Source organism: Myotis davidii, unplaced genomic scaffold (genome assembly GCF_000327345.1).
Source record: "Myotis davidii unplaced genomic scaffold, ASM32734v1 scaffold512, whole genome shotgun sequence".
NCBI lineage: Eukaryota > Metazoa > Chordata > Mammalia > Chiroptera > Vespertilionidae > Myotis > Myotis davidii.
The window spans coordinates 2,223,766-2,237,445 of NW_006284323.1; the positions used below are offsets into that span (position 1 = coordinate 2,223,766).

At 53.8% G+C, this 13,680-nt stretch overlaps 1 protein-coding gene across 3 annotated transcripts in view; it reads right to left on the bottom strand.

Moving 5' to 3' along the window:
• Positions 1–1,351: 1,351 nt before the first annotated feature.
• The window catches only part of WDR4 (WD repeat domain 4), a 17,110-nt gene continuing 4,781 nt past the window's right edge, over positions 1,352–13,680 (bottom strand). For 2 of the 3 annotated variants that reach the window (XM_015569095.1, XM_006754344.2), the window contains 8 exons: positions 10,111–10,267; positions 9,412–9,524; positions 8,910–8,970; positions 7,760–7,858; positions 5,930–5,994; positions 4,937–5,120; positions 4,000–4,069; positions 1,352–2,379 (listed from right to left, as the gene is read on the bottom strand). In XM_015569095.1, coding sequence (XP_015424581.1) covers positions 2,183–2,379; positions 4,000–4,069; positions 4,937–5,120; positions 5,930–5,994; positions 7,760–7,858; positions 8,910–8,970; positions 9,412–9,524; positions 10,111–10,267 — 946 coding nt within the window. In that variant the 3' untranslated portion in view covers positions 1,352–2,182. Of the gene's footprint in view, positions 2,380–3,999; positions 4,070–4,199; positions 4,457–4,936; positions 5,121–5,929; positions 5,995–7,759; positions 7,859–8,909; positions 8,971–9,411; positions 9,525–10,110; positions 10,268–13,680 lie in introns of all 3 variants that reach the window. The other variant, XR_001515185.1, reaches the window with a different exon arrangement.

Genomic DNA, 13,680 nt, shown 5'->3' on the forward strand with positions numbered 1-13,680 from the left:
AAGAGTTAAGAGATGTAAACCCTTGCCCAGCCAGTGTGGCTCAGTGGCTGAGCACTGACCTATGAATCAGGTCACGATTCAATTCATGGTCAGGGTACATGCCTGAGTTGCAGGCTTGATCCCCAGTGAGCGGAGGTGGGGGCGGTGTGCAGGAGGCAGCCAATCAATGATTCTTTCTCATCATTGATGTTTCTCTCTCCCTTCCTCTCTGAAATCAATAAAAAAATATATTTTTTTTAAACAAAAACAACCACTAGAAAGACAGATGACTGTGGTTCCCCCCCACCCCAACTCTGCTCTGATCTACTGACCTTTGCTCTGGGCACCCCTATACTGTCAGGTACGTGGAAGCAAAAGGACCTCCTTAGATACCCCCGTCCCCCAGCCCCCCGCTCCACACCCCACCTCAGGGCTCGCTCCCAATCTGGGCGGGGATGCCCAGAACTGACCTGTCAGACCCGTGCTCTCCCTGCCCATGAGTGGCACAAAAGCTCAAGATGAACACAGGAAGCACAGAGTTGGGTTTTTTCCAAATAAATGAACCAGTTCCTTTTGAAAATTTCACGAATTTAAAAGGGGCATGAATAGGTGTGGACAGTCTTCTGGAAAGGGCTGGGCAGTAACCAGCTTAGGCTCTGCAGGCTGTCCTTCCGGCCAGCGGCCCTATTCTGCCACGGAGCAGAACAGACCACACACCTGCACGAACAGGCGTGGCTGCACCCGTAACGTTTCTTTTATGGACACGGAAACTGGAATTGCATGTGATTTTCACATAGGCTGCAGTATTACCTTTCTTTTGATTTTTTACAGCCATTTAAAACTGCGAAAACCATTCTTAGCTCAGAGGCTAAGAATGGACGGGATCTGGTCTGCAGGCCAGTTTGCTGACCAGTCTTAAGACATGACATTAACAAGACCAAACCTATTTTTCTCCTAAAACCAAGAATTTCAAAGCAGGTTATTGATGAGAACACCCCTGGGCCCAATGCAGTGCTAGCAGGCAGGCCCCTCTTGCAGGAGGACCAAGGCCCGGGCAATCCCCTCTACCCTGGGGACCCGTCTGCCCCAGGACCCTCATTTCACCCCATGCACCCCCTCCACCTGAACTGGTTTTGTCCCTGACCCCTCGCTTGGGGCTGTTCCTGTGGGAAGCGATCCTGTGTGCGGCGCAAACTGTAGTTTTCAGATCAATGTTCAAAGTAAAACAAGGCACTTAGGAAAAATGTGAAGCACTCCGGCTTTGATACACAGAACGGTTTGTCTCCAAGCACCTCATGAATCCCACACCAAAAACCTTTTCTCTTCAAATCAAAGAGTGCACTGTTCGGTCACACACAGTACCCTCATCAAAAATGGTTTTGCTCAATGTATTCTGAAATTAGTTCCACATGTTGCTGCTAAACATTTCCAGAAGCTGCAAAAGCTCGTCTTTATTGATGGGTGATTTGAATTCAGCTGACACCCTGCTCTTTGTGACGTGTGCAAGGTTCAAATCAACCCATGCACATGTCATCAACCATTTCCCTGTAGAACTCCCTATTCTCCATGTTCTCACGTCCTGAAAAAGTCCAGTTCTCTGCTGCCCAAGCCTGCACGCCTGCAGGTGAGCAGGAGCCCTCACTGCGCGGGACGGAACACACGGCCAGGCTGGGCAGGAACTGAGACTCCATTCTGCTCAGGCTGACGGCCCCGCGCGGGGAGCGGCGCCGTGGAGGACAGTGCAACCCACCCTCCAGGAGGACCGCTGCCGGGAAAATGAAAATGCCCCTCACGCTGCTGTGAAACCATTTGTGTGGCTTCCCCTGGAAGGCTGTGTGCCCCGCACGGGTGGCCTTATGGGAAGAGCAGAAAAACCAACAAGTGCCAGGGAAGAGGCTCACACGTCCTCCACCACGAAGATGAAGTGCTTCCAGGCACCGAGCTGCTCACCTGCAGTGTCTCCCCCGTCTGGCTTCCCTGCAACCAGAGGATGCTCAAGACACCTCAGCTCAACAACAGAATGTTCTAGAGCCCGGGACACCCTCAGTTCCTGGGCCAGCCCAGGTGTCTGGGGAGCTGTGTGGACCTCACTGCCGCCAAGCAGAGTGGACAGTGATGTGCCCCTTTTTTTCCTCAAAGGGAGCTGCTGGCAAGGAGGGGACAAAGCTGCTCTGCTTCTCGAGGCCGGAAGCCGGCACCAGGGCTAGGACGAGCCGCTCCAGGAGGCCTCCCCGGCCTTCACCTTCTTGGTCTGCCCGTTGGGCCCAGGGGGTGGGGTCTTATGTCGCTTTTTCCGAAGCTGCTGTTGCAACCTCTCCTCTTTCTTCTTCAGGTAAGTGGTCATGTTGTCAAAGGTGGCCTTGTACAGACTGCTAAAGCCCTCGTCCACGCCAGCAGAGCCTGTGCGGGAGGAACAAGAGTAGATGCCAAGTGGGACAGTGACACAGGACATCGCGGGACGCCACCTCTAGCAGCGGGATCTGGTGGGCCTGCCGGGCCCTCCAGCAACAGGGAATCCACCCGGTAACCACGCAGTCTCTGTGGGCTTGTGGCGCCTTCTCCAAGGTGACTCTCAGGAGGCCCACCCGCTGGCAGCCACACAGCTGGATCTCAGACTCGCTTCTAAGAGAAACAAACCTCTGCTACTCCTGAGACCCCTCACCCGGCGGGAACGCCACAGGGCCCGTCAGGGCGGCGCAGGCCTGTGCCCACAGGCATGACCTTCATCTGCCCGCAGGAGTGACCTCCCAGCTCCCTCGGCTCCCCTACCCTTCTGTGATTTTCAAGCCTTCCCCGTGCTCTCTCCAAGACCCGCCCCCCAGGAGGGGCCTGTTAGTGATGCTTCCACCTGGTCCCCGACAGTCCTGCTGCAGGTCCTTTCCCAGTGTGCCCCCCGTAAACCCCAACAGCCTCAACCCTTCCACCCTAAGAGAAAGGATGGAACTTAACTCTGGAATCAGAGCCGACGGGCCTCCCGAGAATGCTCCGCCTGGGGAACCCTTCACATGGGGACACTTCACCTGGGGAACGCTCTGCATGGGGAACACTTCACATGGGGACACTTCACCTGGGGAACGCTCTGCATGGAGAATGCTTCACATGGGGAAGGCTCTGAATGGGGAACGCTTCGCATGCACACTGAGATCACTCCTCTCGTAAAGAGACTCTGAATCCACACTAGGCCCTCTCGAGAGCTCCCAGGAACCCAGACTGGCTTTGCAAGATGTCTTCTGAGCGCCAATTTTGTGATTGTAATGAAGGCACCTGAATTCCAGTGCTGAGCTACAAATTCCCCTTCAGACACTGTCGCTTCGAGTCTCTCCCCAAGAGAAGCAGAAGGGAAAACAGCCAAGAGCTGTGTGACTAGGGGGCTGCCTTCTACCAGTGCAGACAGATGGGGTCTCACCGTGTTCTCTCTCTCCCACAGATCCCAGCGCCGCCACTTCAGCACTCGCTGTGGGCCCTGTGACAGACAAGGCCCAAGGAACTGACAGCCTCGCCGCCCTCACTGAATGCAGAGGCGGGGGGGCGGGGGACCTTTCTTCTCCCACTGCTCTCCCCTCTCCCCTCAGCCTGATGTTCCTGTGAGCACCTGCCCTGGGCTGTGAAACCCCTCAGCGACTCAGCGACCCAGAGACTGTCCTCACACCTGGTCTCCTGGCCCAGAAACTGCACGCACTGTGCAGCCACTCCATGCCACCAGCTGGGGCCGTTGGGTGGCTCCGGCTCCCTCTGGGGGCCATAGAGGCACTGGCTCTGCCTTGGGGGCTGCCACCCCAGCTCTGGAGGCAGAAGGGCAGCAGCTGCTCTGACTCAGACCGCAGGGCACATGCAGCTCGGCTGTCAAACCTGGTTAGTCACACCGAGCATTTCTGCCCGGGTGTGGGTTACCTGCTTGGTGCCCCCAACAGGGACACACACACACTCCAAACCCCCGATATTCTCACAGCTTCCTACTGTGCACCTCGTCCTAGAATCTGCTTTGTCGGATGTTACCCTGAACACAGGCCGCGCCCTCACCTTCCAGCATGGCCCAGTGCCCGCGGAGCTGCGTGCAGACTTTCTTCACCGTGGCATCTTCAGGCACAGGCTGGGGGCAAGGGAAAACCCGTATCAGAAGGTGCTGCCGGCACAATCATGGGCAGACCTGCCGGGCCCGGACTGCGGGGCCGGGGAAGAGACCCCGTAAACCTTTACATGATCAGGTGAAGCCGGCTCACCAAACACGGCAGCCACATCTCGTCAGGATAAAATCCATGACACAAGGGCTGCTGGCACCTCACGTACTGGCTCGTTGGGTGTGACTTTATCTAAGAAGCCTGCAGACCTGACAGGTACCGGCTGGTGGCACTCTGTTCTCTGCCACTTTCCAGATAAAAACCCCTGGAAAGTCAGTGGTTCCTGCAGACACTCAGCCAAGCGAGCGTCTGTAAAGGATGGGAAAGGCGCGCTTTCCCGGATCCTTCCCACGGCAGTCCTGCCAGACACGGGACAGGAAGGAGAGGACGCCCCCACTTTCAGGATGTGGGGCCGACTCAGAGAAGGCACGGGGCTCACTCACCCACAGCCCACGCGCCTTCCTCCAAACCCAGAGGTTCCTCTAGCCAGTGGGACCACTGCCCCAGGCGCAAGGCCATGCTAAGCTGCAAACTTTAAGGATGACATACCAAGTATCAGCTTCTCTGATTAAAAATAACTTTAAAAAAAAGCAGTGTGACCAGGACAGGAACAGAGAAAACATGCCAGTTTGGGGGGGTGAGCCTCCCAAAGGCCACTGCAGGCTCAGGACACTGGACAAGTTGGCCGGTACCCAGTTCCCTTCTCCCGGGTCACAAGTCCAACGACCGCCCACCCAGGACACCCTCAGCATCAAGGCCTGATCAGCTGAAAGGTATGAGAGATGTGGCCCTCCCCCCACCCCAGGCTCGGGGGACAGCAGAGGCCCAGCACAACTCACCTGCCACTGGCCGTCCACAGGCCTGCAGAGCACGAGGGGGGCTTCCCGGCAGTCCTGCAGCACCCACAGCCCCTGGCTCTCCTCGAAAGCAATGTCCCACACTCTGTGCTGGAAAGACAGCTGCTGCTTGTAAACCAGCTGCCGCCTGGGGGCCTCCAGCTGGAAGATGTAGACCACGGGGACACTTCCCGCGAGAGAGAGAGGGAGATCGTCACAACTCCCACAGCCCACACCGCCAGCAGCTCAGCCTCCGCCCGGCCGGCCCCAGACAGAGGCGCGGTCCTCGCCAACGTGTTGGCTGCAACTGCACAAGACCCTGAGCTAGAAGCACCCAGCTGAGCGCTTCCAGAGCCCTGAGCCACAGGCTGTGAGGTAAGGACCATCCGAGTCACCAACTCCTGGGGTCACATGTTACACACAAGGACCACCAATACAGAACCAGCCGTTCCACCTGCAGGCAGCAGGCAGGACACCTCCTGGAGGCACTTTCACCTCCTCTAAACCTGCGTCCTTATTTCTAAGACAAGCTAAGGTGCCCTCCCTAGATTTGTTATGAGGACAAGTAGGAGCAGAGCACAGGGAAGATGCTCAGGAGGAAGCAGCTAAGGACATGTGCTACCTAATCCGGCTCACCAACCACTGGCCTTCAGGGGGGTCTACCGAGACCGCTCTCAGCTGGCACTGACTGAGGCAGACTCTATCACAATCGACCCTTAGGTGAGATTGATCACACACAAAAGACCAGTCCCAGGCCTTGCTGTCCATTAAGCCAGTGTGTTTAAATAGCTTGTAAAAGACTGCCTGCCTATAACCCTCACCCACATGCCACAGCAACTTCAGAAAGGGAGACACATACCCCACCCCCACAGGGAGCTGTGGTCCCAATATACCAACTAAAACCTCCCGAGTTAGGAGACAGAATGTGGGGCCAGTGGAACAATCCATGTGTTCCCTCTCTCACAGGCTGGAGGGGACCAGAAGCCATGAGCTTACCAATCACACAGCAGTGCCACACAGCTGTCCCGGCTCCAGTAAGTGATCCTGGATGCGGCAAACCTCTGCAAGGAAAGCAGCAGCTTAACTGCACGTCAGGGACCAAGACCAGCCTGTTCCGCTCCCACTGAGCTCACGCTGCAAGACTGAATTCCCACACATGTCCCGGATGAGAGAGAGAAGACAGTGCCAGAACTTTCCGCAAACTATTGAGGGAAAAGAAAAGCAAGGGCTTGCCCAGCCGGCGTGACTCAGTGGTTGAGCATCGACCTATGAACCAGGAGGTCACGGTTTGATTCCCAGTCAGGGCATATGCCTGGGGTTGCAGGCTTTGATCTCCAGTATGGGGTGTACAGGAGGTAGCCAATCATTGATGTTTCTCTCTCCGTCTTTGTCTCTCTCTCCCTTCCTCTCTGAAATCAATAAAAATATTTTTAAAAAGAAAGGTAAGGGCTGATTTCCTGTTTCACAGTAACGCCAACATGCCGGGCACGTGGCAAAAGCCTCTCCATGGTCTGGCCCTCCCTCCAGACAATAGAATGTCTCCAAAACCAACGGAATTGGTCAGAAAGCAAGAATGAAGGGAACAGAGAACACAAGTGGAAAAGAAAGGGATTCTTTGGTACAGACACAACTGCCCTACAGGTGCCCACACACCCAGCAGGGATGAAACACTGGGCACCAGTCAGAAATGGAAAGGGAAGGGCCTGGCATCTACAAGGCCCGAGCAGGGCAGGCACCTGAGAGGCAGGGCTGCCCCCGGTCCTGCAGGCTGGGCCGGTGTCACCTTTAGAAAGAGCTCACATCAACCTCGCTGCTGGAGCATCAGGTAGAGTGAGGGCACACGGGCGAGAAGTTAGCAGAAAAAAATCAGGCCTGTTTGCTGCAGCTTCCACGACTGCAGGGTGCAAGCAGGAGGCGCCCATGGGGCAGCAGAGCAACTGGAGCCACTGGTCTGGTGGTCACTGCAGGCGCTCAGCTAGGGGTCCTAGGGACCTTGGCCTGGGTCAGGCCCAGCCTGCCCACTTTGAGGACCTGTGAGGGCAGCTGCCATGGAGTGCCTCAGAGCAGACAACGGAAATGAGTAGCCAAGCCGAGGACCCGGCAGACAAGCCCTGCTCTTCACACCCAGGTCTTAGACATGCAGGGGAGCAGACTTCCACATGGGGACTGTAGGGGGAAGGGCTTGGTGCCCCTGGGGACAGGCAGAGGGTACCCAGCTCTGCAGGCCTGAGTGGACATGATAGCAGTCCTTCCCTCCCTCCCCACCAGGACCAGGCAGGCCTCTGGGAAGCTGGCAGGGCCGTCCACATGTGACCAACCCGGACCCTGGTTGCACAGGACTAGCTCAGGAGCATCAGAGCCGGGTGCCCACGAACACAGAATCCTGGGGATCCTGAAAGGCAGCCCACACTTTCCCCCTGGAAATCTCCTTGGCAACCAAAGACCCAGGCAACCTGAACTGCGGGGTCATGAGATTAATCCATGATGGACAACAGGGAATGCTGGGTGGGTACCAGCCCGCTGCCCAGCTGGTAAAACCACAGCAAGGCTCTCAGCTCCAGCCCCACTATTTTTTCCATTTCCAAGTGGATTAGAGGCCGTTCTATAATTAGTTGTTCAAATGCAAACATGGTAAGAATATAAATTATTTCCCACTTACTTGACTAGCTGCCTAGAATTTGAAATACATGATTTCTCCCAAGCTGGAAAAGTTCCAGCTGCACTAACAGCAGAGAAATGTTTCCAACGTAAAACATTTTTTTTCTCAAGACCCGAGTGCCTGGAGAGGCACCCTGCAGACCCCACAACCCAGACAAACTCGGTTACCTTGTCGCCTCGGGGCCCTGCTGGCTCCTGCAGGCTGGTCAGGTGACAGCAGTGCAGCTCTTGGCCACGCCTGTACTCCCAGAGCCTCAGGGTGCAGTCCTGCACACAAGGACAGGTCAGCATACCTCTCAGGGGCCTGGCACCGCCTCCCCACCCCACCCTCTGCAAGCACCCAGGCTTCCACCAGGTCGGGGGGATGGTAACTCTGGGACACCCAGAGCGCCCTTTTCAACCAACGGCTCTTTGCTCTAAAGAGCTCATGCAAGTCATTCAGAAAAATGGGCCTGGTTGAGCGTTGACCTATGAACCAGGAAGTCATGGTTCAGTTTGAGGTCAGGGCACAAGCCTGGGTTGCAGGCTCAATCCCTAGCAGGGGACATGAAGGAGGCAACTGACTGATGATTCTCTCTCATCATTGATGTTTTTATCTCTCCCTTTCCCTTCTTCTCTCTGAAACCAATAATTTATATATATATGTTTCTCTCTCTCTCTCTCTCTCTCTCTCTCTCTCCCTTCCTCTCTAAATCAATAAAAATATTTTTTTTAAATATGTTTAAGAAAAAAAAAAGTTGTGTTTCTTTTTATAGAAAGAAAAATGGGTAACCACACAGAGCAAAATGAGCAAAGGACACATGGTAACATGATGTCACATGCCAAGCTGTATTTGGGCAAGTATGCACACACATGAGCATACATGTGCATAAACATACGGGCACATCAATGACCAGGCATTTGCACAAGGAGAAACACATGGGGATACCGAGCAGTGTCAGCAGCAGTGGTGACCAAACCCAGGTCCCTATAGACTCAGAAAGGGTTCCTCCACCAACTCTCTGAAATGGGATCACGATGTTATGACAGATGAAACAACAGCCCTTAGAACGGACTCCCTGCACAAGACCCTCCAGCTCTGCACACACAGACCTGCATACACACACACACCGAAGTCCACAGCCACAAGCAGGAGCAAGGCCCAGCCAGCTCTAAACTGCAGAAAACAAGCACCATCTAGTGGACGGCCACCAGTGAAGAAGGAACTCTGACGTCCAAACCACGATTGGGAACAAAGGATAAGCTCTTGGCCGCGAGCATGGCTCTGCTCGGTCACTACAGAGGAACCCAGAGGGGCCTGCGGCAGAGTGGCACTCACCCCGGATGAGGACAGAAGCAGCTCAGGGTGGTCGGGCACCACGAAGATGCGGCTCACGAACCTGCACCACAGAGAAGCAGAGTGAGCCAGTGCTGCTGTGACCTCCGCACGACACCTGTCACCCCAGAGACAAGCCTGTGCCCCCCACACCCCTGACCTCCAACAAAACTGACATGAGTGACATGGTGATGGCCGTGTGGATAGTGATGAGGAGGCTGGGAGCTCGCTGGCCGTGTATTCTCAGAAACCCAACAACACAACAGCCTCCACCAAGGGCGGCCCCCAGACCCAATGAAGCCCAGCCACCCTGCTGGACAGACCCATGTGTGCTCCTCTCAGCTGCCTGAACACAGCACCAGCCGCCTTCCATGCCAGGGGGAGACATGGAAGACAGTGGGGATGGAGAAGCAGCAACACTGCCCAGAGGCCAGACTCAGACCAGCTGTCCCTCAGCCTGAGGAACCACCTCTCCCCAGACACCAGCTCAGGGCAGGAGACTCACTCGGTGTGCCCCAGGCAGAAGGACTCGATGTTGTGCGGTGCCAAAGCCCAGCTCACCCGGATCTTCTCGTCCCGGTCAGCAGTGAGGACGTAGCGGTCGTCAGGACTCACAGCCTGTGCGAGGGGTGAGAAAGGGCAGATCCAGTCACGGGACAGCCAGAGCCACTCCCCTCCACCACTGTCCCTCAGACCTCGTCTCCAACCCCCACTCCATATCCATGAAGACACCACCTCAACACAACTCCTTACTGCCACCCATGCCTTCCTGTCTCCAGCACCGAGTCACCTTCTTCTCCCTCCTATTTCACAGTCGCCAAGTCCTGACTCCCCCCATTATGCTTGCGTGTCCCCGTGGGAACCCACCCCAGTTCCACCACCCATGGCTACAGCCCAGCCCTCACTGGGACAGCTCCTGGCTCAGGAGTTGGAAGAACATCATGGAGATGCCCCTGAAGCATGAAGGATGAACTCTGACTCATGACTGCGCCCCTCCACCGCATCGCCCTGACCTGGGCTGACCTCACGTCTGGAACAACCCAGCGCCTTCCTCACTCGCCCGCTGTCAGCCTCACATGCCTGGATCCCAATCCTCCTGCTCATGTATCTGCAGAGGGCTGTCCCTGCCACAGGAAGACCCCCGCCCCCGCCCTACCTGAGCCCGACCACAGCAGAGTTAATAAGCACTTCGACCACCACATACCACATCCAGCAGCATCGACAAGTGCCCAAGTTCAAGTTTGCCGCATTCGTTCGGCTCCAGCACTGAAAAGGAGTAAACGTCCCCAGACTTGTCTGCCACCAAAACCTTCTCCTCAGAGGCCGTGAACGTCAGGGCCGTGCACCTCCTCACCACGGTCCTAGGAGGCCAGAGAGATGCCCAAGATTGGCTGACAGACTGACACAGGTCAATGCAAGATCCTGCAACAGGCCTGCAAGCCGTGCGCTCCCAGCATGTGGAACTCCAGATGTCAGCTTGAAATGGAAACTGAAGCCTAAAGGAATTAGGACCTCAACACACCATCCAAACAGGACACCAGTGAAAGAGGAAGACTGACTTCCAAACCATGACACAAGGACAGAAAGGCCTGGAGGCCGCCCAGGCTTCGCTGCCAGAGGAACCAGCAGGCCCGAGGACCGCAGGAGGAGGCACAATAAACATGGTAAAAACAACGACAAGAGAGACAATCAGGCTCAGGGTAAGATGCCTCAAAATTCTCCAAGCCGTGATTTCAACAATGGCTGTGCCCATTCTAATAGACCAATTAAGCAGCTGTGACAGCCCAGCCACAGCGCTCTGGAGGAGCAGCTAGGACAGTCCTCCAGGAGCTGGGCTGGCATCCAAGGAGCTCGGCCACCCCAGAGAATCCAGCCCCACCTTCACCCCACCCCCCACGCAGCACCCCTCCCACCCAGCTTCTGCCAGACTCCGCATCATGTCCCTTTGTCTCGCACCAGATGGCGGCTTTCAGCTGCTCAGGCTAAATTGGGCCTGACGATGATTCCAGGATGCAGCTGAGCTTTACAGAGTAGGCTTAGGGCACTGGGTCCAGGGGATTCAGGTAGCAGAAGGGAGAGGAAGGGCAGGTCATAGGACAGGACAGTTAGGAGGCCTCTGGACTTCCCCAGGGGAAAGTACCCTGGGGAAGGCAGAGGCCACAGCAATCTTCAACCTATACAGGTTCTCCTGTACAGAGTCTCTTACACAGGGTCTAAAATACTGGGTCTCCTATACAGGGTCTCCTACACAGGGTCCCTTACACAGCGTCTCCTATACAGGACCTCGTATACAGGGCCTCGGCACCCTCCCCTCCCTTCATGGACTGCCTGGGTTCAAAAGCTCCCCCACAGCACACATCTCAGCAGCCACTCTCCCCATCTTTAGACCCCTGAGGGTAGAACAAACCCAGATCTGATGTCCAGAGACGCTGCCTTTTCCAGGGCTTTTATTATTGGGATACAGGTGTTTTATAAAATGGTGTGGTTTCGTAAGATTTCTCATTAACACATCAGAAATATAAAATACCAAAACAGAAAACATCATGTCCTCATTTTTTATTCAAAAAAACCTGTTTTTCTGGCCTCCGTTCTGAGCCTGAAGTTCTTCTGACGTGCCCAGTTCACAGGTTCTCTGCCCTTTGTTACTCTAAACTTTACCTTGAAAAATGTCATTGTTACCCAAAATTTCCTTCTCAGCTTTTCCTCAAAACCCTCCAAGGTGAAGTTTTAAAGCAGCTGCAGTTAGGTCGTGCCCACTTGGAGAGCTGTAAATTACCACAGTAGGACACACTATGTAATCGGAGGAACCAAAGAAGCTGTCCTCACCTCCCTGATCCCATCCACCCCCAGGCTCTGCACTGGTCAAGCCCTGCCGCAGAAACCACAGACCTGCAACAGACACAGGCCCCAGGCTTTGAAAAGTAACGCAAATGCCAGGAACAGGCTCACCCAGCCTCCACAGCCCTGAGCGGCTCTCACTCTCCACGCTGAGCTACTGAGAGGCCATGTGAAAGTAACCAGTGTAGATGGGCTCCTCTACCGCAATGGGAAACCCGAGTTCCCTAATACATACAACCCAGAGGGAAAGCAAAGCTCATACCGAGAAGCCAGCGCACAAGACACCGGTTCTTAAGAATAAAATGTGCTCCCCTCACTCACACTTAAGTATACAGGACACCAACTTCCTTCTATCTGACTGTCTAGTCACCAGGTTCCATACCCCCTGTGCTGTCCAGGGTAGGAAAGGCGCCTTACAGTCTGGGAGGAGGAGACAGAGCCCCTTGGAAGGCAATCTGGGATTCTCTATCTAGATGACAATGCACCTATCTTTTGACCAGGCAACTCATTTTTAGAACTTCTCCTACAGATAAATGAGATTTTTTATGTTTGGGAACACAGACACCAGGGACACAGACACAGAGGGACAATGTTGTGAGAAAGCAGTAAGAGGACAGCCATCTACAAGCCAAGGAGAAAGGCCTCCGGGCAAACCCTGCCGACAACTTGGTCTCAGAATCCCAGCACCAGACTGTAAGGAAGAACTACCTGGCTTTTTCAGGCTGTGGTGCTTGTCGCGGAGGCCCAAGCAGAGTAAGACAGCCGCCATCCTCTGTGATTGCTATCACTGGCTTGCTTCTCTCTGCCTTGCTTCCCATCCTCACATCCCTCCCTCCTCCCCACAGGTGGTGGGAGCAACTCAAAACCAAGGCCAAGTACAAGGGTTCCTGTTGGGGAAGCTCAGTCAGACCCGAAGGCCCCTTATAGTATTTACCGCAAATCCTGGAAGCACTTATCTCCCATAACCTAAATACTGGCCAATGTCCTAGCTATTTTGGCAAGAAGATGCTGCCTAACAGGCCTTTCCAGTTAAGGATGCTGTGAATTCATAGCAGTCAGCTACAAAAAGTGATTCATTTTATCATTTACTAGTAACCGGTGCATGAAATTCGTGCACATAAAAGGGAATTAATTGCCCTAACTGGTTTGGCTCAGTGGATAGAGCATCGGCCTTCGGACTCAAGGATTCCAGGTTCGATTCCGGTCAAGGGCATGTACCTTGGTTGCGGGCACATCCCCAGTGGGGAGTGTGTAGGAGGCAGCTGATCAATGTTTCTAACTCTCTATCCCTCTCCCTTCCTCTGTAAAAAATCAAAAAAATATTTTTTTTAAAAAAAAGGGAATTAATTAGCAGACGTATTTTAAACATTGCTATTTTCCCTTTCTCTATAATAAAAGTGTGAGAGATGAAAGGAAATCAGTAAAATGTATATGACAATAATATATAAATGTATTAATAAACAGTAACAAAAGGATATATCGACAAAGGCATGATATAAATATTACAAAAATATGATATGAAAACAACAAAAACATGATATAAAAACAAGTGATGCAAACGATGACTGATAGTGATTAAACTTATTCTAATATCTCCCTGTACACCACATTAAGAGTAAAAACACTTTCAGAGTGCTTGACTAATTTCCCTTGTGATGAAGTACTTAGAACTTTAACTGTAACATCACATGCTCTTCAAACTCGAGAGAAAGCAACATATAACTGACCATGTGCAAAAACGGGTTCAGGTAGGAACATGCCTATATTCTCTACAGTTTGTCCTTGTGATTTATTAATAGTCATTGCAAATGCTGGCATCACGTGAAACTATCTTTGAATTAATTTAAATGGGAGGCCAGTGTCAGACATATTCTGTTGACGCCGCCTCTTTCTTTCAGCTTCAGAATGTCAACAAAGACAACCAAATTCATGATAA